This window comes from Nyctibius grandis, chromosome W (genome assembly GCF_013368605.1).
Source record: "Nyctibius grandis isolate bNycGra1 chromosome W, bNycGra1.pri, whole genome shotgun sequence".
Taxonomy (NCBI): Eukaryota; Metazoa; Chordata; class Aves; order Nyctibiiformes; family Nyctibiidae; genus Nyctibius; species Nyctibius grandis.
Window position 1 is genome coordinate 12440649 of NC_090694.1, and position 23912 is coordinate 12464560.

General features: G+C 42.2%; 1 protein-coding gene across 2 annotated transcripts in view; it reads right to left on the bottom strand.

Annotated features, from left to right (window-relative positions):
• Positions 1–431: 431 nt before the first annotated feature.
• LOC137675683 (kinesin-like protein KIF2A) overlaps positions 432–23912 on the bottom strand; it is a 125253-nt gene continuing 101772 nt past the window's right edge. The window contains exons 16-21 of one of the 2 annotated variants that reach the window (XM_068421851.1): positions 14008–14075; positions 12097–12210; positions 10854–11004; positions 9540–9641; positions 6923–7058; positions 432–595 (exon numbers count right to left, since the gene is read on the bottom strand). In XM_068421851.1, coding sequence (XP_068277952.1) covers positions 510–595; positions 6923–7058; positions 9540–9641; positions 10854–11004; positions 12097–12210; positions 14008–14075 — 657 coding nt within the window. In that variant the 3' untranslated portion in view covers positions 432–509. The remainder of the gene's footprint in view (positions 596–6922; positions 7059–9539; positions 9642–10853; positions 11005–12096; positions 12211–14007; positions 14076–23912) is intronic. The other variant, XM_068421852.1, reaches the window with a different exon arrangement.

Here is a 23912-nt window from a genome sequence, read left to right on the forward strand (position 1 = left end):
AGCCTTTATCAAGGCACAGAATGGGAAGAGGTAAGCACAGCTGTCTGTAGAAGGTAAGTTATGTAAAACCACTAGTGAGATATGCATGCACGCAAACACAATTTAAAACTGCACAGCTGATCTTTGTAACAAAACTGAACGTAGTTAAAAGGAAATACTGTAACTTTTTAATAGCCACAGTTTTACTTCATTATTAAAAACATGGCAAATATTTCCAAACATAAAATTCACAATTTGAATAAATGAAATATTTTAAACAAAGCGCTTCACAGATCTGAACCCTGCATGGTTGTACTGTCTGGTCTAGAAGCATTTTGTAGACATCATAGAAGCACTTCACACAAAACTGAAAATGTCATTCAGGTGAATAAGAAACAGGACATTTCCACAGACATTTCTAATGTTTTTACACTTTCAAGTAGTTAAGTTCTTACGGCCACTGGGTTTTGTAACAAATGTGTGCTACAGTAGTACAGGTTCATGGATTCCTTTAGCAGCAAAGGCCCATTTCAAAGGGCACGTGGTCTTTTCGGGTTGATCTGTTTACTGGCCTGTTCCTCCTCTTGTAGAGCTGCCCGGAAAGATTTCACTTTATCTTTAATGAAAAAGAGAGAATGAGTACTGATGTGCCTGTGCTCAACACAGATCACAGAATCACAGAATCAACCAGGTTGGAAGAGACCTCTGGGATCATCGAGTCCAACCGTTGCCCTGACACCACCCTGTCAACTAGACCATGGCACTAAGTGCCATGTCCAGTCTTTTCTTAAACACATCCAGAGATGGTGACTCCACCACCTCCCTGGGCAGCCCATTCCAATGTCTAATAACCCTTTCTGAGAAGAAATTCTTCCTAATGTCCAACCTGAACCTCCCCTGGCGAAGCTTGAGGCTGTGTCCTCTTGTCCTATCGCTAGTTGCCCGGGAGAAGAGGCCGACTCCCACTTCACTACAACCTCCCTTCAGGTAGTTGTAGACTGCAATAAGGTCACCCCTGAGCCTCCTCTTCTCCAGATCTTGAAACTCAGCCCTGATGCTCTGCATCCTGGCCCTAATGCACAACAAAAAACATTCCTCCACAAAAACAGCTGATGCTACAAACTACAAGAGGATTGAGATAAGCTTAATACTCACCATAAAAACAAGTTGCTTAGCAACTTAGTCCCTTCTTAGATGCTACCCCTATCTATAGGCAGGATAGGTTTGGAAATTGCACAATTGCATTGTGCAGCTCAAGAGGAAAAAGAAATTGTACAACCTCTGGAAGCAAGGTTAGGCTTCGCAGGAAGATTACAGAGCCATGGTTCATATATGCAGGGAGAAGACATGAAGCTGAATGTTCACAAGTCCATGGGGCCTGATGGGATTCACCCCAGAGTGCTGAAGGAGCTAGTGGATGTTATGGCAGGACCCCTCTCGATCATCTGCCAAAAGTCTTGGGAATCTGGGGAGGTCCCCGCTGACTAGAAGCTAGCCAATGTTATTCCAATTTACAAGAAGGGTGTGAGGGAAGACCCAGGGAACTATAAACCTGTTAGTCTAATCTCAGTTCCTGGAAAAATTATGGAGAAGATTATACTGGGTACTATTGAAAAGCATTTAAAGACTAATGCAATCATCAGGCACAATCAACATGGGTTCACAAAGGGAAAGTCCTGTTTAACTAATTTGAGATCCTTCTATGATAAGGACACCCACCTAGTGGATGAAGGGAAGGCGGTGGATGTAGTTTTTCTGGATTTTTAGTAAGGCTTTTGACACTGTCCCTCACAGCATCCTTCTGGACAAGTTGTCCAACTGTGAGATCACAGAATAGAATCACAGAATCATTTAGGTTGGAAAAGACCTTTAAGATCATCAAGTCCAACCATTAACCTAACACTGCCAAGTCCAACACTAAACAATATCCCTAAGCACCACATCTACTCATCTTTTAAATCCCTCCAGGGATGGTGACTTCACCACTTCCCTGGGCAGTCTGTTCCAATGTTTGATAACCCTTTCCGTGAGGAAATTTTTCCTAATATCCAATCTAAACCTCCCCTGGTGCAACTTGAGGTTATCTCCTCTCATCCTATCACTTGTTACTTGGGGAAAAGAGACTAACACCCTCCTCGCTACAACCTCCTTTCAGATAGTTGTAGAGAGCGATAAGGTCTCCCCTCAGCCTCCTTTTCTCCAGACTAAACACCCCCAGTTCCCTCAGCCGCTCCTCATAAGACTTGTGCCCTAGACCCTTCACCAGCTTCATTGCCCTTCTTTGGACTCGCTCCAGCACCTCAATGTCTGTCTTGTACTGAGGGGCCCAAAACTGAACACACGATTCGAGGTGTGGCCTCACCAGTGCCGAGTACAGGGGGACGATCCCTGCCCTAGTCCTTCTGGCCACACTATTTCTGATACAAGCCAGGATGCTGTTGGCCTTCTTGGCCACCTGGGCACACTGCTGGCTCATATTCAGAAGACGTTGATCAACACCCCTATTTCCACCAGGCATATTTCCAGCCACTCTTCCCCAAGCCTGTAGCGTTGCATGGGGTTGTTGTGCCCCAAGTGCAGGACCCAACACTTGGCCTTGTTGAATCTCATACAGTTGGCCTTGGCCCATTGGTCCAGTCTGTCCAGATCCCTCTGTAGAGCCCTCCTACCCTCAAGCAGATCAACACTCCCGCCCAACTTGGTGTCATCTGCAAACTTACTGAGGGTGCACTTGATCCCCTCATCCAGATCATTGATAAAGATATTAAAGAGAACTGGACCCAATACTGAGCCCTGCGGAACACCACTTGTGACCGGCTGCCAACTGGATTTAACTCCATTCACCACAACTCTTTGGGCCCAGCCATCCAGACAGTTTTTTTACCCAGCAAAGTGTATGCCCATCCAAGCCATGAGCAGTCAGTTTCTCCAGGAGAATGCTGTGGGAAATGGAGTCAAAGGCTTTAGTAAAGGCCAGGTAGACAACATCCACAGCCTTTCCCTCATCCACTAAGCGGGTCACCTTGTCATAGAAGGAGATCAGATTGGTCAAGCAGGACCTGCCCTTCATAAATCCATGCTGACTGGGCCTGATCACCTGGTTGTCCTGCATGTGCCGTGTGATGGCACTTCCCCAGCACCGAGTGATGATGAGTAGGTACACAGTGCACTGCGTGAAGAACTGGCTGAATGGCAGGCTTGAAGGGTTGTAGTGAGTGGGGCTACATCTGGCTGGCAACTGGTCACCAGTGGTGTCCCTCAGGGCTCAATTCTAGGGCCAGTTCTGTTCAATATTTTTATCAGTGATTTGAATGCAGGAGTTGAATGCACCATTAGCAAGTTTGCTGATGATACCCAACTGGGAGGTGCTGTTGACTCTCTTGAGGGACAAGAGGCCTTGCAGAGGGATCTAGATAGATTGAAGCACTGGGCAATCATCAATGGCATGAAATTTAACAAGAACAAATGCCGGATTCTGCACCTGGAATGGAGTAACGCCAGACACAAGTATAAATTGGGAGAGGAGTGGCTGGAGAGCAGCCCTGCAGAAAGGGATCTGGGGGTGCTGGTTGACAGCAGGCTCAATATGAGTCAGCAGTATGCCCTGGCATCCAAGAGGGCCAACCGTATCCTGGGGTGCATCAAACACAATATAACTAGCCAGTCAAGAGAGGTGATTATCCCGCTGTATTTAGCATTGGTGTAGCCTCACCTTGAGTACTGTGTACAGTTCTGGGCCCCACAATTTAAGTATGTTCAGGTCCTTGAATGCATCCAGAGGAGGGCAACAAAGCTGGTGAAAGAGCTGGAAGGCATGTCCTATGAGGAGCAGCTAAGGACTCTGGGTTTCTCTTGTTTGGAGAAAAGGAGGCTGAGGGGCGACCTCATTGCTCTTTGCAGCTTCCTGAGGAGGGGAAGTGGAGAGAGAGGTGCTGAGCTCTTCTCCCTGGTATCCAGTGATACTGGATGCGTGGGAATGTTTCAAAGCTGTGCCAGGGGAGGTTTAGACTGGACATTAGGAAACATTTATTTACCGAGAGGGTGGTCAAACATTGGAAGAGGCTTCCTAGAGAGGTGGTCGATGCCCCATGCCTGCGAGTGTTTAAGAGGCATCTTGACAATGCCCTTAATAACATGCTGCAACTTTTGGTCAGCCCTGAATTGGTCAGGCAGTCAGACTAGATGATCATTGTAGGTCCCTTGCAACTACTCTATTCGATTCGATTCTATTCCAAGCATGTAACATGTTCACACTTAAATTCTGCTTCTAAGTTACAGAAGTATAGGGAGATACACACCGCATACTTCCTTTTCCTTCCCAGTAGCTTCCAAACCATCCTTAGATGCATACAAAATTGTATTTAGTGTACAATCAGTCACTTTTTTACAATCTAAAACTCAGCAGAGTAAATTCTACTCCCCTACAATTTTTCATAGAATGGTATGGGTTGGAAGAGACCTTAAAGATCATCTAGTTCCAACCCCCCTGCCATGGGCAGGGACACCTTCCACTAGACCAGGTTGCTCAAAGCCCCATCCAACCTGGGCTTGAACACTGCCAGGGAGGAGGGCATCCACAACTGCTCTGGGCAACCTGTTCCAGTGTCTCACTACCCTCACAGTAAAGAATTTCTTCCTAAGATCTAATCTAAATTTACCCTCTTTCAGTTTAAAACCATTCCCCCTCATCCTATCTTTACATGCCCTTGTAAAAAGTCCTGCTTTCCTGTAGGCCCCCTTCAGGTACTGGAAGGCTGCTAGAAGGTCTCCCCGGAGCCTTCTCTTCTCCAGGCTGAACAGCCCCAACTCTCTCAGCCTGTCTCCATAGCAGAGGTGCTCCAGCCCTCTGATCATCTTCGTGGACCTCCTCTGGACTCGCTCCAACAGCTCCATGTCCTTCTTATGTTGGGGGCCCCAAGAGCTGGATGCAGTACTCCAGGTGGGGTCTCATGAGAGCGGAGTAGAGGGGCAGAATCACCTCCCTCGACCTGCTGGCCACGCTGCTTTTGATGCAGCCCAGGATACGGTTGGCCTTCTGGGCTGCAAGCGCACATTGCCGGCTCATGTTGAGCTTCTCGTCAACCATCACCCCCAAGTCCTTCTCCTCAGGGCTGCTCTTAATCCATTCTCTGCCAAGTCTGTATCCATGTTTGGGATTGCCCCGACCCACATGCAGGACCTTGCACTTGGCCTTGTTGAACTTCATGCAGTTCACACAGGCCCACCTCTCTAGCCTGTCAAGGTCCCTCTGGACGGCATCCCTTCTCTCTAGAGTATCAACCATACCACTCAGCTTGGTGTCATCCACAAACTTGATGAGGGTGCACTCAATCCTACTGTCCATGTCCCCGACAAAGATGTTAAATAATACTGGTCCCAATATGCACCCCCAAGGGACACCACTCATCACTGGTCTCCATCTGGACATCAAGCCATTGACCGCAACTCTTTGAGTGCGACCATCCAGCCAATTCCTTATCCACCGAGTGATCCACCCGTCAAATCCATGTCTCTCCATTTTAGAGACAAGGATGTTGTGCAGGACAACTTTTCTATGAATATGAAAAGCATTTGTGATTAAATTTTGGAAGTAAATAGATAAATGCATCATTCATTTGTTTCATCATAACTAGCACAAGAATGGGAGAAACCTGAGAAAGGAAGTATTGCATCCTTTCATATTTCTGTTCTCCCCCCCCCCATTCCTCAGTAATAGTCCCAAAAATGGGAAGAAGGAAACCAAAATGATAGCATAAAAAAGTCAGTCCCAACGTGACAGGAATAAAAGCTGTAATATTCAGTGACCATTATGTGCCATGACCATAACACAGAAGTTACTGGGAGAAAGAATCTTTGACTTAACAGTTCTTCCCTCCTGTAAAGCTATACATGTATCATGCTGCCTGTAAAGCTGCAAGGATCTCTTCTATATCCTTTACCTCCAGTATCTTGTTTCAAAAGCAATATTTAATAAGCTTTGGAAGAACAGGGAGTCACTTAAACTGTTTTTTCACTGCTGGTGTCTCAGATTGTCTTTTTCTGAAGTGGAAGCTATCATCCATAAGAAGCAAAGGAATGTACATCTAATTCTTTGCTAAAGTATAGTGGTGCCAATATATGCTTACAAGGCAAGCAGGCCACATCCAATTTGCTTGATGTATTCTTCTAACTTACAGCAGATACTCAGACTGAGTAAAAAGTAAGATTTTATCTTATAAGGAGTTTTCTAACACAGATCAAAAAAAAAAAAACCCACCCTTGAATTTTTACCAGTATAGCATGTCTGCTGGAATCCAAATAGATACAGAAACTAAAATGAAAAATTCATCTCCATGAGGTACCAAGCTGATAAGGTGATTTTAGAAGACAAGTGGAAGAGTCAATTTTGGGAACTAAGAATTATCTGCAGTTTGTTTTTTCAACAAAGAGAGGCTGACAAAATTTTGACAGAAAGGCTGCTGAGGAAAAAGGTAGGCTAACAGCCAAGCTACTCAGAGCTTGACACCACTCAAGCACAGACTGAAAAACAACATCAGGCTCCCTGTACACTAGAGTGCAATAGAGCAGGAACTGGAAGTTCCTACTACTTTTTCCTTATTGCATTACCTTCTTTTTTCATACAGTTCTTTTGGATTTTCTTTTTCTTTCCTTTATTGTTTTGGGACAAAGGGGAAAAAAAACCCCACAAAGTTGCAGGATCAAGTTTGTACTTCCTAGACGTAAAGCAGAGACTTTTCCTTTAAACTAGGATGAACTGAACGCAGATGTGAACTTGTTCTTAGGCAGCAGAATAAATGTTCCTACCACAGATCATTACAGGACAGCATAAGATGAGAAAAGACCCCAAAACATAACCACACTCTTTTTTTTTTTCTCCTCATTATTACTCCAAGTCTCCAATGGCATATGAAAATGCACACAAAAGTGATTAAAAGCAATCTACCTCTAAGTTCGGTCAGAATATCAATTTTTTGCTCTAGAATTGCTTCAAGTTGGGTAGCGTAAGAATCCACATCGTAGTCTACTTCTTCTGTCATCTCAAGAAGAGCTTTTTCATCTTCCAGCCAGCTAATAGATTCCTAGATAAAAGTTAAAAAAAACCCAACTAAATATATTAGCAAAGTTTCAAGACAAAGAGCTGAATTACTTACTCCTTTTCTGAAGATGACCACACTTTTACTATCTAGTTACCTCTCTATAACAGATTTCAATCCTAAAATGAATTCTTATTCCTAATTCAGCAAAATTGTATGTTTTCCACATAGTTTCTTAACTCCAATGGTCATATCAGCAACAGATAAACCCCAGCTACCCCAGTTCTCTTCAAATTCAGAACATCAAGTGGTTGTAAAGCTAAAACTCAGAACTTTATGTCATGGTTATGTCCCCTTAGGCAGGTATCAAACTTTGAAACCAGGCTTCAATTTTAAGTATGGGCTGGTTGCCACTGACAGTCAAGGAGCCAAGATAATTCTGTCCATAAGCAAAACCAGTTTTGAGAGAAGCTGTAGAAAAGAAGAGCTATTTTAAGCTCTCTATTGCACGAGCTAACTCCCCAGACAGATAAGAGTACTGTAAAAGTTGGTTAAAGCAGCTTAGACATCTTTGCACTCTGAATATTAAAAAAACAAAAAAAAAAAAAAGAGGGGGGGGGAAAGAAAAAAAGTCTTACAGCAAAGAATGCAACCAGGAACTTAAAGCTTACAGAAACATGCAAAACTGTGATCAGGAGAACTGATACAATTGGAAATATTTTGATTTAAAAAAAAAAGAAAGCAGCTGACAGTTCTAGGCATGCTGGGCCTGAAATACTAAAATTAAGTCTTTCCCTCTGTGCTCAGTAGTCCAAGTAATATTGAAAGCATAGTCCAAACCCCATGTATGTTTTGTTGGCTTTCAGGACAGATGGAGCTCACATTGGGATAGGATTCATCTCATCTGATGTAAACTGCTATATCCAAGAAACAAAGGAAGACCAATACCTCTAGAGCATGATTCATTCAGTTGATCTATTTTAGACGTTTTTGTTAGGATAGGATGTTTTGTATCCCAGAATCAACAGCTTCCAGGAGAAAGCTGACAGAAGACAACTTCTGCATGTTACAGCTTACTAACAAGCCATGCTGCGAATGAAGGGAGCTGAGGCTCAGACACATTTCCTTCTAATGACTGCTGTGAGGAGCAGTAATCTCCAGCATAAGGTCAGATGGACACACAGAGGCAGTAACATCTTAAACTAATGCAGCTTGTCTCTCCAGAAGTCACAAGCATTAGGACACAGCTACGGCATATGGCATAAGACTTTCACACTTTGCATGTTTTACTTCAGGGCTAATGTTTCATAATAACTAAATCTCTACATCTGTTGTAAAATGTGTTATTTAGCATCCTACTGTATTACATGAACACACATCAATGTTCCACTAAGTTAGATACCTAAATTGAGGAGACGTGTGTATTCCCTACAGGTTTAATGTTTTGCTGTTTTCTTGCAGCAGATGCACCAAATGGACAGCCTGCCTAAAGACTCTAAGGTTATGAACAGAAGCAACTCACATTTCCTTCTGAAAACTAGTAACTCACAGAATCACAGAATGGTTGGGGTTAGAAGGGACCTCTGGAGATCATCTAGTCCAACCCCCCTGCCAAAGCAAGTTCACCTAGAGCACATTGCACAGCGTTGTGTCCAGGCAGGTTTTGAATATCTCCAGAGGAGGAGACTCCACAACCTCCCTGGGCAGCCTGTTCCAGTGCTCTGTCACCCTCAAAGTAAAAAAGTTATTACAACTTATTTTGTGAATGTAAAAGGCTCTGTGGTGCTGACCAGCATTACACTGTGTGGGCAGTATTCCTTCCAAAGACCCTGACTAATAGCAAGTGAAAACCTTTATATATCTGTAAAAAGGAAGCAAACAGGCAGTTAGAAATATATTTGTTTCTTCTGGATCTCAGTATCTCAGAGGAAGATGTCACAGAAGAATATTTAGAGATACTTGGAGGGAGTATCGCAGTATCTTAGAAGGAGATGACAAAACAGAAATGGTGCTGATAGAGACATTACTATATAGAGACATTACTATTAATTGCCAGCTTTGGCATAGGAACATTGGCATAGATTAGACAGTGAAATTGAAAATTTCAGACCAACCTGAGTAAGCTCCCTGCAACTAGAAAAAACAGTCACTAATGCTGGAAAAGGACTAACAGAAAATATAGTAAATAGTTAAAATAGTAAAAAGAAAATAGCAACTTTTCTTACGATGAATGCAGTCTATTTAGGAATGTTTATTGAGAAGAAAAGGAAAATTTTACTAAATTTCTGGGATAGTAGAAAAATATGCTTCTCTTTCATCACAAGGACAAAGATTAATGGTTATGGGATCTAAACATCTGTTCCTATTTGTTTGCTACAATGGGCTTAGCGTAATAAAACGATTTAGAAATCTCTGACAGCAGCAGAATGACCAGATGATATCCTACATCTTCAAGAGTATGCACTTTCATTGGGAAAACCTGAATTCCTGGATTAGGATAAAACAAAGTAGAGCTCCATCTTTTACCTGGAAGACAGCCCTGTGGTCTTCTACTACTTGCTCTTCCATTTCTACCATTTGTGACACAGCTTCATGGAAAGTAAACAACTGTGGAGAAACTTCCTCTTCCTAAAAACAATAGTTAAGCTTGTTAGTCTGGAAAGAACTGTGGCTACAGGAAATATATTGAATGTGATCCATCCCATCACAGAACATTAAAAGAAATATGCAGAAAGTAGAACCTGTCAAAAATAGATCTTAATACTTCTAACAATAAAATCTCCAGAAATGAGTGGAGAGAGAAATAAATTCAAAATGTTCACAGAGTTACATTTAATTCATATTCATTAAAAATTTCCTAGTGAATACTGGAAAACAGAATATTACACATGAAAAAAAAAGAACAAGTTAAAGTAGTGGGAGGAGGAAGTCACAAGGGAAGAATACTAATTTCTAGTAGGTTTTAACACCTACAGAAAGCTAGCTTTCCGACAGGGCTTTTTGTTGTGCGTACCGCAACATACAGACAACAATTTTAAAAAAAAGAGAACAGCAATTACATTCAATACATTTCAGGAAATCAAAATTAAATTAATCCTTTGGAAAAAAAAGTGGAATAAATGTAAAGTGAAAAATCTAAAAAGTATGTAGTGATTAATACATTAGAAGAATGCACAACATGGATTTACAAACTGGGACAAACAGGATTTCTTAGACATAAATAGTTAATCAAAGGGGAAAGCGCTAGGTAGGCTACAATTAATATTTTAGCAAGACAGTATGGTTCCTTATATCATGCCTTTAAAACCTTTTTAAAAACACATTGTAAAGCTTAATTGAATTCCACACGAACAACAAAAAAGTATGATATGAAAGGATATCTGGCTGGAAGGATGTTGGGAAGAGGAATGATGGGTAGCCAGATTTCTAAACACAGAGAAAGGCAAACTTGCTTGAAACAGGTGTTGCATGCAGGGAAAGTAATGGTCAAAAACACAGGAGTGTTAAATAAAATGGACACATTTCCCAGGCTACTTCTAACTACCTAATAAGAGATGAAGCTATATTGGAAAAAATGCACACTAAAAAACCGTGAAAGTCTAGAGCAGACCCTGCCCTAATCAGCAAGGAAGATAAAGTAAAAAATTCTCCTCTCACCCTTCAAGGAACCTTTTTTCTGTGTGTAGGAATGAACATAATACCTTAAAGTGAAAATGTGAAGGGGAATGCTGTATCTACTTAATGATATTGCTAACAGGCTATAAATACACATTACTCTGGCTTTGTTCTGCCACTGTATTTATCATCATCTCTTTCCATGTAATGCTGTAAACCACTCACATTTTGTTCACAAAGCAGTTTGAGATCATCTCTCTGAGGAGAGCTCCCGACACCCCACTGTGTTTCTAAGTCATCGATCTGATTAGGAGCATGGTGTATAGTGGGACGCATGTCTCCTGCAGCACTAGGATTGACCATCAGCTCCTTCACCCTATAATCAGAAAATATTTAATTTGGAAATTAGTAACTTGCTGTGCAAAAGAGTCACAACCAAAAATAAAGCTCTATGGGTTTATGCGCAATTTAATTCATTTAATAAGGATGATGATGTCAGCTTCACAAATTTAATGTACTTTCAGTGACAAAAAGATGTTAGTCCAACTCCTAAAAAGCATGGACCATTGAATTTCAACTACTTGCAGGTGGATTACAGTCCATCTTCTAGCAGAGACATTTTTGATTGAAATCTTACTACTCGTTAACTGTTAAGAGGGCAAAAATCTCCAAACCCTCAATATTAACTCCTTAACAATGAATATTTGAAAGAAAAGTTCATTCAGCACCTGACCATCTTTCTTTTTCTCTGCACACAACTGTGCTTTAAAGAAATTAGTCAATCAGTACTCCACTAGCTGTTATAAGCAAATCCACCAAGAATTCTGAAGATAATAATTTGCAACCAAGTATCCCAAAGAATGAATAGATCCTTTAATTAAAATAATTTCAAAGGTGAAAATATCTTATTAAAGTGTTAAGCTCTTGCAGCATGAAAATAGTTTAAGATTGATAATATTCTGTCCAAAAAAAAGCCCATTTAAAAGAATGTTTATGAAACAGACACATCAAAGTCTGCAAGTATAGCAAGTTTTAGAACAAATTCTTAATTTTTTAAGGGGAAATATTTTTTTCAAGTAGCACATATTTACTACAATGGAAACTATTTCATTCATCTTTGGAGTGATGAAAAATTTTAAAAATATATACATATTAAAATAGTTTTCTTTTTTTAATTAGACATATTCAAATTACCCTAAACACAGACTTGTCAGATTTGGTCCACTAAATGTACAAAGGTGACATCACCATTTTTTTTTTAAATGTATGTATTGTGGAAGTTTAAGGAGGGTAAACAAAACAGTGGGAAGATGACTGCAGATCATGCAGAGCCATCACTTGCCAAACAAAATAAAAACAAAGTATGTGTGACTCAAGGCAAGGGGACTAATGAAAGGTTGGTCTGTAAAATTACATTGCCAAAAAGAAAACTTAAAAATAAAGATTCCATGTATAGAATGAAGTAGACCTGGTGACTGAAGTAGAAAAGTCGTCATACTCATAGGAAGGAGAGAGATCAGAGCGACTGCCACTACCCTGTGAGAAGGGAATGTCCGAAGGACTAATTCCAAATTCCTTTACTCTGCAGCAGCAAAATACAGCAGTAAATTAAATGTTCTCATAAACACAGTTAAAATGACAACTCTTTGTTTAGCATTCCCCTTTAATAGTTTAACAATAAATTTATTTTTATATTAAAACACAAGTAAGAGTGTCAACATATTTAAACCTTCTGCAAATAGAGTTACAGATCACTAACAAAATTGAACAAAAACAGTGCTGCTAATTTGCAGGAGACTATAATAGCAATGTTCTCAGAAGAGTAATTCCAGATTTCAGTTCGTGCAGTTAATAAAATTTGCTCTGTATTCAATATTCCATTAAACTGCTCATTTTAACATATCAAACCACTACAATACTTTAAATTCTATACTGCCCCCGTCTTACACTGCACAGACACTGGTGTTCAGCACCTAAAAACTAATTGTACTATGAAAATGATATATTGCTAGAAAAAATTAAAATACTATACAAAACACATGAAGCATCTTTACAGTGAGAGGCATTTACTCCATAACAACACACAAATTTAACACCAATGAGAAGAAACAGTTTCAGCACAACGATTTTAGTATACTAGAAATAGGTATTTAATTTGTTTTGCAGTGTCTTTTTCTGGAATCACTTCAGCAATGCGTATTCTATAAGGGATAGAAAGATCCAACGAGTCTTGATAAACATGCAATGTCCTTCATTATGTTACCGTAAGCAGGGGAGTAGATGCCCCCTTCTCAGCAGGAAGGAAATCACATAGACTGGTCCAAGCCAGGCAGATTTGCTACTACCTCCCTTGATCTAAACACTAAGACATTCAGATACCGAGAGGAGCAGGCGGTAAGCTTCCCTAGCAGCCCTTTGTGCCCAATTAGTGACTGGCCAGGGGTGCCCAGCCACGCAGGAGATGTGGTTCTGCCCTGTCTTTCACTGGGGCAAGCAGGCCACTAGGTGGTAGCCTCTTCTGGCAAAACCAAGCTTTCTGATGGCCCAGAAGCTTGTTTTCCTCCTTTGTTCTTTGCAGCAAAGCGGGGGGCAGGTCTCTGGGTCGCAGGTCTGACTGCAGGCACATACAGGACCCCATCTCCACAGACATTAAACTAAGGAGAACTGTAGCTGGAGAAGGCTGCTTTCACACTCACTGAAGAGATGAACACTTTCAGAGGGCAGTACAGGTCCCAGAGGTGCTGCATCAGCCTCTGGAGGCGCTACTTTCTCTACATTGATTACAATGTCACTGTTGGATTAACTGACTCTTTACTTAGGGGTCTCAGATATTTGCCTGAAGTTGGGAAGTATAAAATTTGGGCCACAGCAACTGCAGAATTTTCATAAGAATAAACTAGTTGAGATAGATATATATATGATATGATATATCATATATATAAAAGAAACAGGCTGGCAACTGAATGCAATTCCACCAAGGGGATGAGAAATCACACTGCAGAAAGGTATTTCAGCTAACACCCCAGGGAATCATCATGAAAACTGACTACCCCTAATGCAAAAGGTGATGCCTCCAGAGCGGGGCAAAACTAATAGGGGCATCTCCCACATTCCTTGCAATCCACACTATATCCATCTCTGGATAATGACTTAAATGCAATTTCTATTGATTCTCTTGTAATGGTTGTAAAAAGTGACAAATTAAACTAAATGTGAGCCTGAATCAGTAATCAGTATTTTGGTTTTAATCTCATTAAGAAATGCAAGTACGCTAAAATTATTCAAGTAGTTAGAATAATTATACATCATGGAACAACAGTATTCCAAAAAATCAGTGATCAACAGCCAGTATAGCTATAAGCAATATTATTTTCCATACCTATTTGCATATCTCAATGTATTTAGAGTGTTTTCACATGATGCCATCCCTGGAGAAATTGTAGCGATCTGTAGAAAACAAGCCACGCATTAATAAATTGCTTTGTACAGATGAAAGGGTAGATGAATTCAAATTAACTTTTTTTTTATCTCCACTTTCATTTGAGATGTTCTACAAAAACTGTCTACTATGTACAGCTGTCCTAATACAATGACATCTCAAGAAGAGAGGTCAAGTCAAAGCTTCAATTTAATTTTTTCAACCATACCTGAAACATTAAGAATTCATAGAAATTTCAGTCAATTTCCCCCATCTCACAGTCTTCATAACATAATAAAGGCAAAACTCTAATTGAAAAAATAAGACTCCTCAAAAAGGGAAATATGCAACTCAGTAGAAAGTAAGTCTAATGTATCCTGCAAACAATTACCAGATTATTTATATCTCTCTATCTTTGTAGGCTGTTCTCCATTCAAGCAGACTGTATACTTATTTGAGAGATCTATTTTGGCCACAGTCCAAAACTGTACTTAATAATATTAAAGATAAGCATATGTTTAACTATTTTCCTAAGTAAAGACTTATAATTTTTTTTTTTTGAACTGGACATTATCTGTAAATAACAATTAGAATCATAGAATCGTTTTGGTTGGAAAGGACCTTTAAGATCATCGAGTTCAACCATTAACCTAACACTGCCAAGTCCACCATTAAACAATATCCCTAAGCACCACATTACTCATCTTTTAAATCCCTCCAGGGATGGTGAATCCACCACTTCCCTGAGCAGCCTGTTCCAATGCTTGACAACCCTTTCAGTGAAGAAATTTTTTTCCTAACTTATTATCAAACATAGAATGAATCATAGAATGGTTTGGGTTGGAAGAGACCTTAAAGATCATCTAGTTCCAACCCCCCTGCCACAGGCAGGGACACCTTTCCACTAGACCAGGTTGCTCAAAGCCCCATCCAACCTGGCCTTAAACACTGCCAGGGAGGGGGCATCCACAACTGCTCTGGGTAATCTGTTCCAGTGTCTCACCACCCTCACAGAAAAAGAATTTCTTCCTAAGATCTAATCTAAATCTACCCTCTTTCAGTTTAAAACCATTCCCCCTCATCCTATCACTACTTCCCTTGTAAAAAGCCCCTCTCCCACTTTCCTGTAGGCCCCCTTCAGGTACTGGAAGGCTGCTAGAAGGTCTCCCCAGAGCCTTCTCTTCTCCAGGCTGAACAGCCCCAACTCTCTCAGCCTCTCTTCATAGGAGAGGTGCTCCAGCCCTCTGATCATCTTTGTGGCCCTCCTCTGGACTCACTCCAACAGCTCCATGTCCTTCTTATGTTGGGGGCCCCAGAGCTGGACGCAGTACTCCAGGTGGGGTCTCACGAGAGCGGAGTAAAGGGGCAGAATCACCTCCCTCAACCTGCTGGTCACGCTGCTTTTGATGCAGCTCAGGATACAGTTGGCCTTCTGGGCTGCAAGCGCACACTGCCGGCTCATGTTGAGCTTCTCATCAACCATCACCCCCAAGTCCTTCTCCTCAGGGCTGCTCTCAATCCATTCTCCGCCGAGCCTGTATTTGTGCTTGGGATTGCCCCAACCCACATGCAGGACCTTGCACTTGGCCTTGTTGAACTTCATGCAGTTTGCACAGGCCCACCTCTCAAGCCTGTCAAGGTCCCTCTGGATGGCATCCCTTCCCTCCAGCGTGTCGACCACACCGCACAGCTTGGTGTCATCAGTGCTCTCCTGCTGACCTGCCATCCTTCTCCAGTCTCTGGGCACCTATTGCTGGCCCTGGCATCAGACTGTCTGGATTGGGATGGACTGAGGTTCCCTTCCCCCAGCAAATCTAGTTTAAAGCCCTCTTTACCAGCTTGGCAAGCCTATGACCCAAGATTGTCTTCCCCTTCTCTGACAGATGAACCCCGTCAGCTGCCAGAAGACCACGTTTCTCAAAACAAGTCCCATGGTCTAAGTAGTCAAACCCCTGGCTGTGGCACCAGTCCTGTAGCATGTGTTGATTTGCCTAATTCAACTGTCCCTTTTAGTTCCCTTCCCTTTGACCAGGAGGATTGATGAGAAAACTACCTGGGCCCCAGAGTCCTTTACCACTGCTCCCAGGGCTCTGTAGTCCTCCTTGATACGCCTCAGACTGCTCTTAGCTGTATCACTGGTGCCCATGTGAAACAGCAGCAGTGGGTAATAGTCTGAGGGCTGTACTAGGCTCCGTAGTCTCTCCATGACATCCCTGATGTGAGCCCCCGGTAAGCAGCACACCTCTCTAGAGAGTGCATCAGGTCAGCAGATGGGTGCCTCCTATCTGGAATCTATGTCTTTTCCAGTTAAACAAATTATCCTGAAGATCTCACCTTTTCAGCACTCAGCAAAAATAATAACTGTGATCAGGCAACAGTGGCATCATTATTTGTACTAGCTTCTCTCAGTAGTCCAATTTCTTCATCTGTGCTCCTTTCAGGAGAGCCATAAAGGCACTACCCAGGACAAACACCTCTATGATCCTACACACTAACATTTTTTCTGGCAGCACAGCATCAGGAGACTGAAACTGATGAAGATTAGATAAGCCTGGTCTTCTCTTTCATCCTGCTGCTGACATTGCTGTACAAAAGCACAGGTAGTCATCCTGAGAGGAATTTCTCCTACTGAGGAGAAAGGAAAAATATACAGTGGGAAGGGGTTAGAAAGTCTAAAGAGTCTGCTAAACTTAAGTTTAAACTTCTAGTACTGGTTCGCATCAGTTACTAATGAAAATAACAAGTGCAGATTTTAAAAGATCATATGATTGCATGTCTCTCTATAAAGCATTCTGGGTGCCAATTAACAAAAACCTACAAGTTCCTAAAATCCTTCCAAAGTCATCTAATGTGAAAGGTGCATGCATCTCTTCAATCAGTTTAATGTTCAGAGTACACCACACACAGCAACTGTCATAACACCAGGGGACTGCTCCAACTTTTTGAAGCATATAAGGTACAGCTGCTATAGGGAAGTGCCACCTAAATGATTCTATGATTCTGTGAAATGGCTTTTGAAACTTTTTAGAGACAAGAACTTCATTAAAATTGCAACGACTAATAAAGTTCAAAAAAACCTATTTATGCTGACTGTATGTCTCTGGATTTCTTTAGAATGATGCAGATCCTAGTCATAACTGTCCATGGGGAAGTTATTTTCAATATAATTGTTTTGAATTTTCTTTGAAATTTGAAAAGAATAAGTTTCTGAATCATATTTTAACCTTAGAATCAAGAGTCATTTAGGTTGGAAAGGACCTTTAAGATCATCGAGTTCAACCATTAACCTAACAGTACCAAGTCCACCACTAAATCATATCCCTAAGCACCACATCTACTCATCTTTTAAATCCCTCCAGGGATGGTGACTTCACCACTTCCCTGGGCAGTCTGTTCCAATGTTTGATAACCCTTTCCGTGAGGAAATTTTTCCTAATATCCAATCTAAACCTCCCCTGGTGCAACTTGAGGCCGTTTCCTCTCATCCTATCGCATGTTACCTGGGAGAAGAGACTGATACCTGCCTCGCTACAACCTCCTTTCAGGTAGTTGTAGAGAGCAATAAGGTCTCCCCTCAGCCTCCTTTTCTCCAGACTAAACACCCCCAGTTCCCTCAGCCGCTCCTCATAAGACTTGTGCTCCAGATCCTTCACCAGCTTCGTTGCCCTTCCTTGGACTCTCTCCAGCACCTCAATGTCTTTCTTGTAGTAAGGGGCCCAAAAGTGAACACAGTATTCAAGGTGCGGCCTCACCAGTGCTGAGTACAGGGGGACAATCACTTCCCTTGTCCTGCTGGCCACACTATTTCTGATACAAGCCAGGATGCTGTTGGCCTTCTTGGCCACCTGGGCACACTGCTGGCTCATATTCAGCCGGCCATTGATCAACACCTCCTGGTCCTTTTCCACCAGGCAGCTTTCCAGCCACCCTTCCCCAAGCCTGTAGCAGCGCATGGGGTTGTTGCGCCCCAAGTGCAGGACCTGACACTTGGCCTTGTTGAATCTCATACAGTTGGCCTCAGCCCATCAATCGAACCTGTCCAGATCCCTCTGCAGAACCTTCCTACCCTCAAGTAGATCAACACTCCCACCCAACTTGGTGTCGTCTACGAACTTACCGAGGGTGCACTCGATCCCCTCGTCCAGATCATTGATCAAGATATTAAACAGAACTGGACCCAATACTGAGCCCTGGGGAACACCACTTGTGACCAGCCACCAACTGGATTTAATTCCATTCACCATAACTCTTTAGGCCTGGCCATCCAGCCAGTTTTTTACCCAGCAAAGCATATGCCCTTCCAAGCCATGAGCAGTCAGTTTCTGCAGGAGAATGCTGTGGGAAACAGTGTCAAAGGCTTTACTGAAGTCTAGGTAGACAACATCCACAGCCTTTCCCTCATCCACTAAGAGGGTCACCTTGTCATAGAAGGAGATCAGGTTAGTCAAGCAGGACATGCCTTTCATAAACCCATGCTGACTGGGCCTGATCACCTGGTTGTCCTGTACGTGCCCCATGATGGCACTCAAGATGATCTGCTCCATAATCTTCCCCAGCACCGAGGTCAGACTGACAGGCCTGTAGTTCCCTGGATCCTCCTTCTGGCCCTTCTTGTAGATGGGCATCACATTTGCTAATTTCCTGGGACCTCCCCAGTTAGCCAGGACTGCTGATAAATGATGGAAAATGGCTTGGTGAGCACTTCTGCCAGCTCCCTCAGTACTCTTGGGTGGATCCCATCTGGCCCCATAGACTTGTGCGTGTCTAAGTGGTGTAGCAGGTCGCTAACCATTTCCCCGTGAATTATGGCGGCTTCACTCTGCTCCCTGTCCCTGTTCTCCAGCTCACAGGGCTGGGTACCTGGAGAACAACTCATCTTACTACTAAAGACTGAGGCAAAGAAGGCATTAAGCACCTCATATCCTTTTCCTCATCCTTTGTCACTATGTTTCCTCCTGCATCCAGTAAAGGATGGAAATTCTCCTTGGCCCTCCTCTTGTAGCTAATGTATTTGTAGAAACATTTTTTATTGCCTTTTACGGCAGTGGTCAGATTAAGTTCTATCTGGGCTTTGGCCCTTCTAATTTTTTCCCTGCACAGCCTCATGACATCCTTGTAGTCCTCCTGTAGTCCTTTTAACCTAAGTCCATCCTTGTAGTTCTTTTAACCTTATATACAGATGAGATGCTCCATCCCTAAAGATGTAACTTTTGAAATTGCAACAAGAAATCCTGTAAATGGTAAAAGGCAAAGTCAAATAAAAAATAAGTGTAGAAATTACCAAAAGAAATTTGACTCAAACATCCCATTTAAAGATTTAAATAGTAGGAATTTTATACTAGGACATTTTAAGAATCTCTCAGAAAGTTAAAATCATAAGTTTTTACTACATAATTTTATATGCTTTTCATATTAAAAAGTATCACATATTTGCAAAATGTCTTACTCTCTAATAGCACATTACAACATTGGATCAAATCTTTGTATTGTTGAGGAATCCTTTTACAATAAATGCCTCCTCACTGATAAGCAAAACCATCATCTTAAAAGAGGTCAAATTCTGATGAATTATCTTATGTGTTCAATAAATAATATTCTCCAATTGAATAATACTTCTATGTTGCAATATCTTTAATGTATTTTGCCTGTAACAGGCTAAAATATTTTGGAGGAAATGCTATCATTATCTACATGCTACCTTGTTATAACAGTATTGTACAGTATATAACAGGATTGTACAGGATTCTTCTATGCTTTAATTTACTTCACATAAAGTAGACACTCTTCTAGAGAACATCACAGCGATCTCTACAGTCAACTGCAAAAACCTGAAATGAAACTACTCATTATTAAACTATTTTTGCATTAATTTTTAGAAGTTCAAAGTACCACAGTTAATTACATTGCTCTGCTGCAAACAAGCAGTCAATGATGTACCTGCAGGATAACTACTCTTAATTTAATAATATACTGTTCAACTTTAGCTATTACAAACCATGACGACTTGCCCTTTTCTTTCCCAGTACATTTCATCAGTAAAATTTTGCCAGCGTATGATATAAAACCTAAACATGAACATGATTACAAACAAGACACACCCTGCCAAAGAGCCAAATGTAAATACCATACTGGAAGGCTGAATACATTTTCTTGATAAAAGAGGCAAAGGAAGACCCAGAAGAGTGGTAAAGCTGCAGATCATTATCCACTCTTCTCACCACTTGGCCACTGGAGTGCAAATCTCCTCTCCTCTTTCCAGGGAACTGGGGAGGACTGGAGGTAATTCCAGGCTAAGGTATCTCCTACACCTCCCTCAATTCAATATATGCTGTTCAGAAACCTGTCAGATCTCTAGACAGGCAGCTTTTTTCTGCATCCATCTAGTTATTGCAGGAACAAGCGCTGCAAATGCAAGAGCTCAATTCAAACAATCGTAAAGATGCACTGTAGGTTTCTTTACCTCCTTCCTTTCAACTATAATTCAGAGTAAGTCATAACCACCCAAGTACTCTTCTTTCCACATCAGTATCTTAAGAAAAAAATATTGCTGATTAAATTCTTGATAAAAATTACATGTAAACAAACACTAAAACCAGAATGTCACAAAGGGTCCTAGTACTGAGAAACTACATGAAAAAGTAACAGGAAGAATGAGTTTGAAAGCGGTATCTAATCATGAAAGGGTTTTCTTATTCTTAATTATAAAGTAACTGTAGGTATGTGAATGAGAAAATAAAAAAATAATTCAAGCATATTTCCACTCACTTTCAGAGGGGATTTTTTTTCCTTAATTTAGAACTATATTGAATATAAAAGGAAGGAATGCAAGCTTTATCAAAAATTAAACATCCATAGATCATGGATGTTTAATCATGATAGCACTCTTATGCATTTAAACAGGAAAAAATGTTACGTCAACTCTATGAGTAATAAATAAAAAAGCTTCACCAAAATGAAGACATCTTGTTAGCACTTTAAGGAGGGGTATGGGTGATGGTGAGAACTTCATAAAACATTCACAAATGTTAATTCTTCTATGTACAGAGAGCAATTCTCAACAGTCTAACTTTCCAAACCTTCTTCAGCAGTGTGGATACATTGGCTAGAGATGCACAGTTTACCTCTCTGATATTGAGTAAGATTTATGAAGTTATGTCTCAGTGGAAAGAAAACAATCCTGTGTTTTAATTAGAAAACTGAAGGAGAATAAAAGATTAATCAAAAATGCTATTTTTACCACCATTTTCAAATTAGAACCATACCTAACATCTAAAGAGAAGACTAGGCTGCCCTAACACCATGGTTTTCACATTGTGGTCTGCAGACTTCTGTGGCCTCTAGACTAATTCCAAGGAGCCTGTGAAAAGTAACCAATACAAATGCATTGGATCTGGCTGGGATGGGGGTAATTTTCCCCATAGCAGCCCTCATAGTGCTGTGCTTCGTATTGGTAGCTAGAAAGGTGTTGATAACACACCAGTGTTTTGACTACTGCTAAGCAGTGCTCCCACAGAATCAAGGCTGCCTCTCTACCATTCCCCTCCCTCACCCCCAAAGGTCAGTAGGCTGGGAGTGGGCAAGATCTTGGGAGGGGACATAGCCAGGACAGCTGCTCCAAACTGACCAAAGAGATAATCCATACCATATGATGTCTGCTCAGCAATAAAAGCTAAGAGAAAGGGGGAGGAGGGGGGGGGCATTCATTATTACGATGTTTGTCTTCCAGAGCAACCACTATGCATATTGAAGCCCTACTTCCCAGGGAGTGGCTGGACATCGCCTGATGATGGGACATAGAGAATAAATCTTTTGCTTTTCCTTTGCTTCTGCACATGCCTTTGCTTTTGCTTTATTAAACTGCTTTTATCTTGACCCACGAGTTCACAGAAACACAGAATGGTTAGGGTTAGAAGGGACCTCTGGAGAGCATCTAGTCCAACCTCCTGCCAAAGCAGGTTCACCTAGAGCACATTGCACAGGGTCACGTCCAGGAGGGTTTTGAATATCTCCAGAGAAGAAGACTCCACAACCTCCCTGGGCAGCCTGTTCCAGTGCTCTGTCATCCTTAAAGTAAAGTAGTTTTTTCCTCATATTCAGATGGAACTTCCCATGTTTCAGTTTGTGCACATTGCTCCTTGTCCTGTCGCTGTATACCACTGAGAAGAGTCTGGCCCCATCATCTTGACACCCACCCTTAAGGTATTTGTAAGCACTGATAAGATCCCCTCTCAGCCTTCTCTTCTCCAGGCTAAACAAACCCATCTCCCTCAGACTTTCCTCATAAGGGAGGTGCTCCAGTCCTCTGATCATCTTTGTAGCCCTCCGCTGGACTCTCTCCAGTAGTTCCTTGTCTTTCTTGAACTGGGGGGCCCAGAACTGGACACAGTACTCCAGGTGTGGCCTCACTAGGGCAGTGTAGAGGGGGGGGGGATAACCTCCCTCGACCTGCTGGCCACACTCGTCCTAATGCACCCCAGGATACCATTGGTCTTCCTGGCCACAAGGGCACATTGCTGGCTCATGGTGAACTTCTTGTCCACCAGGACTCCCAGGTCCTTCTCTGCAGAGCTAATTTCCAGCAGGTCAACCCCCAACCTGTACTGGTGCAGGGGTTATTCCTCCCTAGGTGCAGGACCCTACACTTGCCTTTGTTGAACTTCATGAGGTTCCTCTTCGCCCAGCCCTCTAGCCTGTCCAGGTCACGCTGAATGGCAGCACAGCCTTCTGGTGTATCGGCCATTCCTCCCAGTTTTGTGTCATCAGCAGACTTGCCGAGTGTATGCTCAGTCCCTTCGTCCAGGTCATTGATGAATAAGTTAAACAGGACTGGACCCAGTACTGACTCCTGGGGAACACCACTAGCTACAGGCCTCCAACTAGACTCTGTGCCACTGATCACAACCCTCTGAGCTCTGCCATTCAGCCAGTTCTCAATCCACCTCACTGCCCACTCATCTAAGCCACACTTCCTGAGCTTCCCTATGAGGATGCTGTGGGAGACAGTGTCAAAAGCCTTGCTGAAGTCAAGGTAGACAACATCCACTGCTCTCCCCTCATCTACCCAGCTGGTCATGTCCTCATAGAAGGCCATCAGATTAGTCAAGCATGATTTCCCCTTGGTGAATGCATGTTGACTACTCCTGATAACCTTCTTTTCCTCCACATGCTTAGAGATGGCATCCAGAATGAGCTGTTCCATCGCCTTTCCAGGGATGGAGGTGAGGCTGACTGGCCTGTAGTTGCCTGGGTCCCCCTTCTTGCCCTTTTTGAAGACTGGAGTGACATTGGCCTTCCTCCAGTTCTCCGGCATCTCTCCTGTTCTCCATGACCTTTCAAAGATGATGGAAAGTGGCTTTGCAATAACATCTGCAAGCTCCCTCGGCACTCGTGGGTGCATCCCATCGGGGTCCATGGATTTGTGGGTATCCAGTTTGCCTAAATGATCTCTAACTTGATCCTCCTCGACCAAGGGAAAGTCTTCCTTTCTCCAGACTTTCTCTCATACCTCCAGGGTCTGGGATTCCTGAACAACAGCCTTAGCAGTAAAGACTGAGGCAAAGAAGGCATTCAGTAACTCCGCCTTCTCTGTATCCTTTGTCACCAGGGCACCCTCCTCATTCAGCAGCAGGCCCATGTTTTCACTAGTCTTCCTTTTCTGCTGATATACTTGAAGAAGCCCTTCTTGTTGTCCTTGACATCCATTGCCAGATTTAACTCCAAGTGGGCCTTAGCCTTCCTCGTCGCATCCCTGCATACTCTGACAGCCTTCCTATATTCCTCCCAAGTGGTCTGTCCCTTTTTCCACATTCCATAGACTTCCTTCTTCCATTTGAGTTTTGCCAGAAGCTCCTTGCTCATCCATGCAG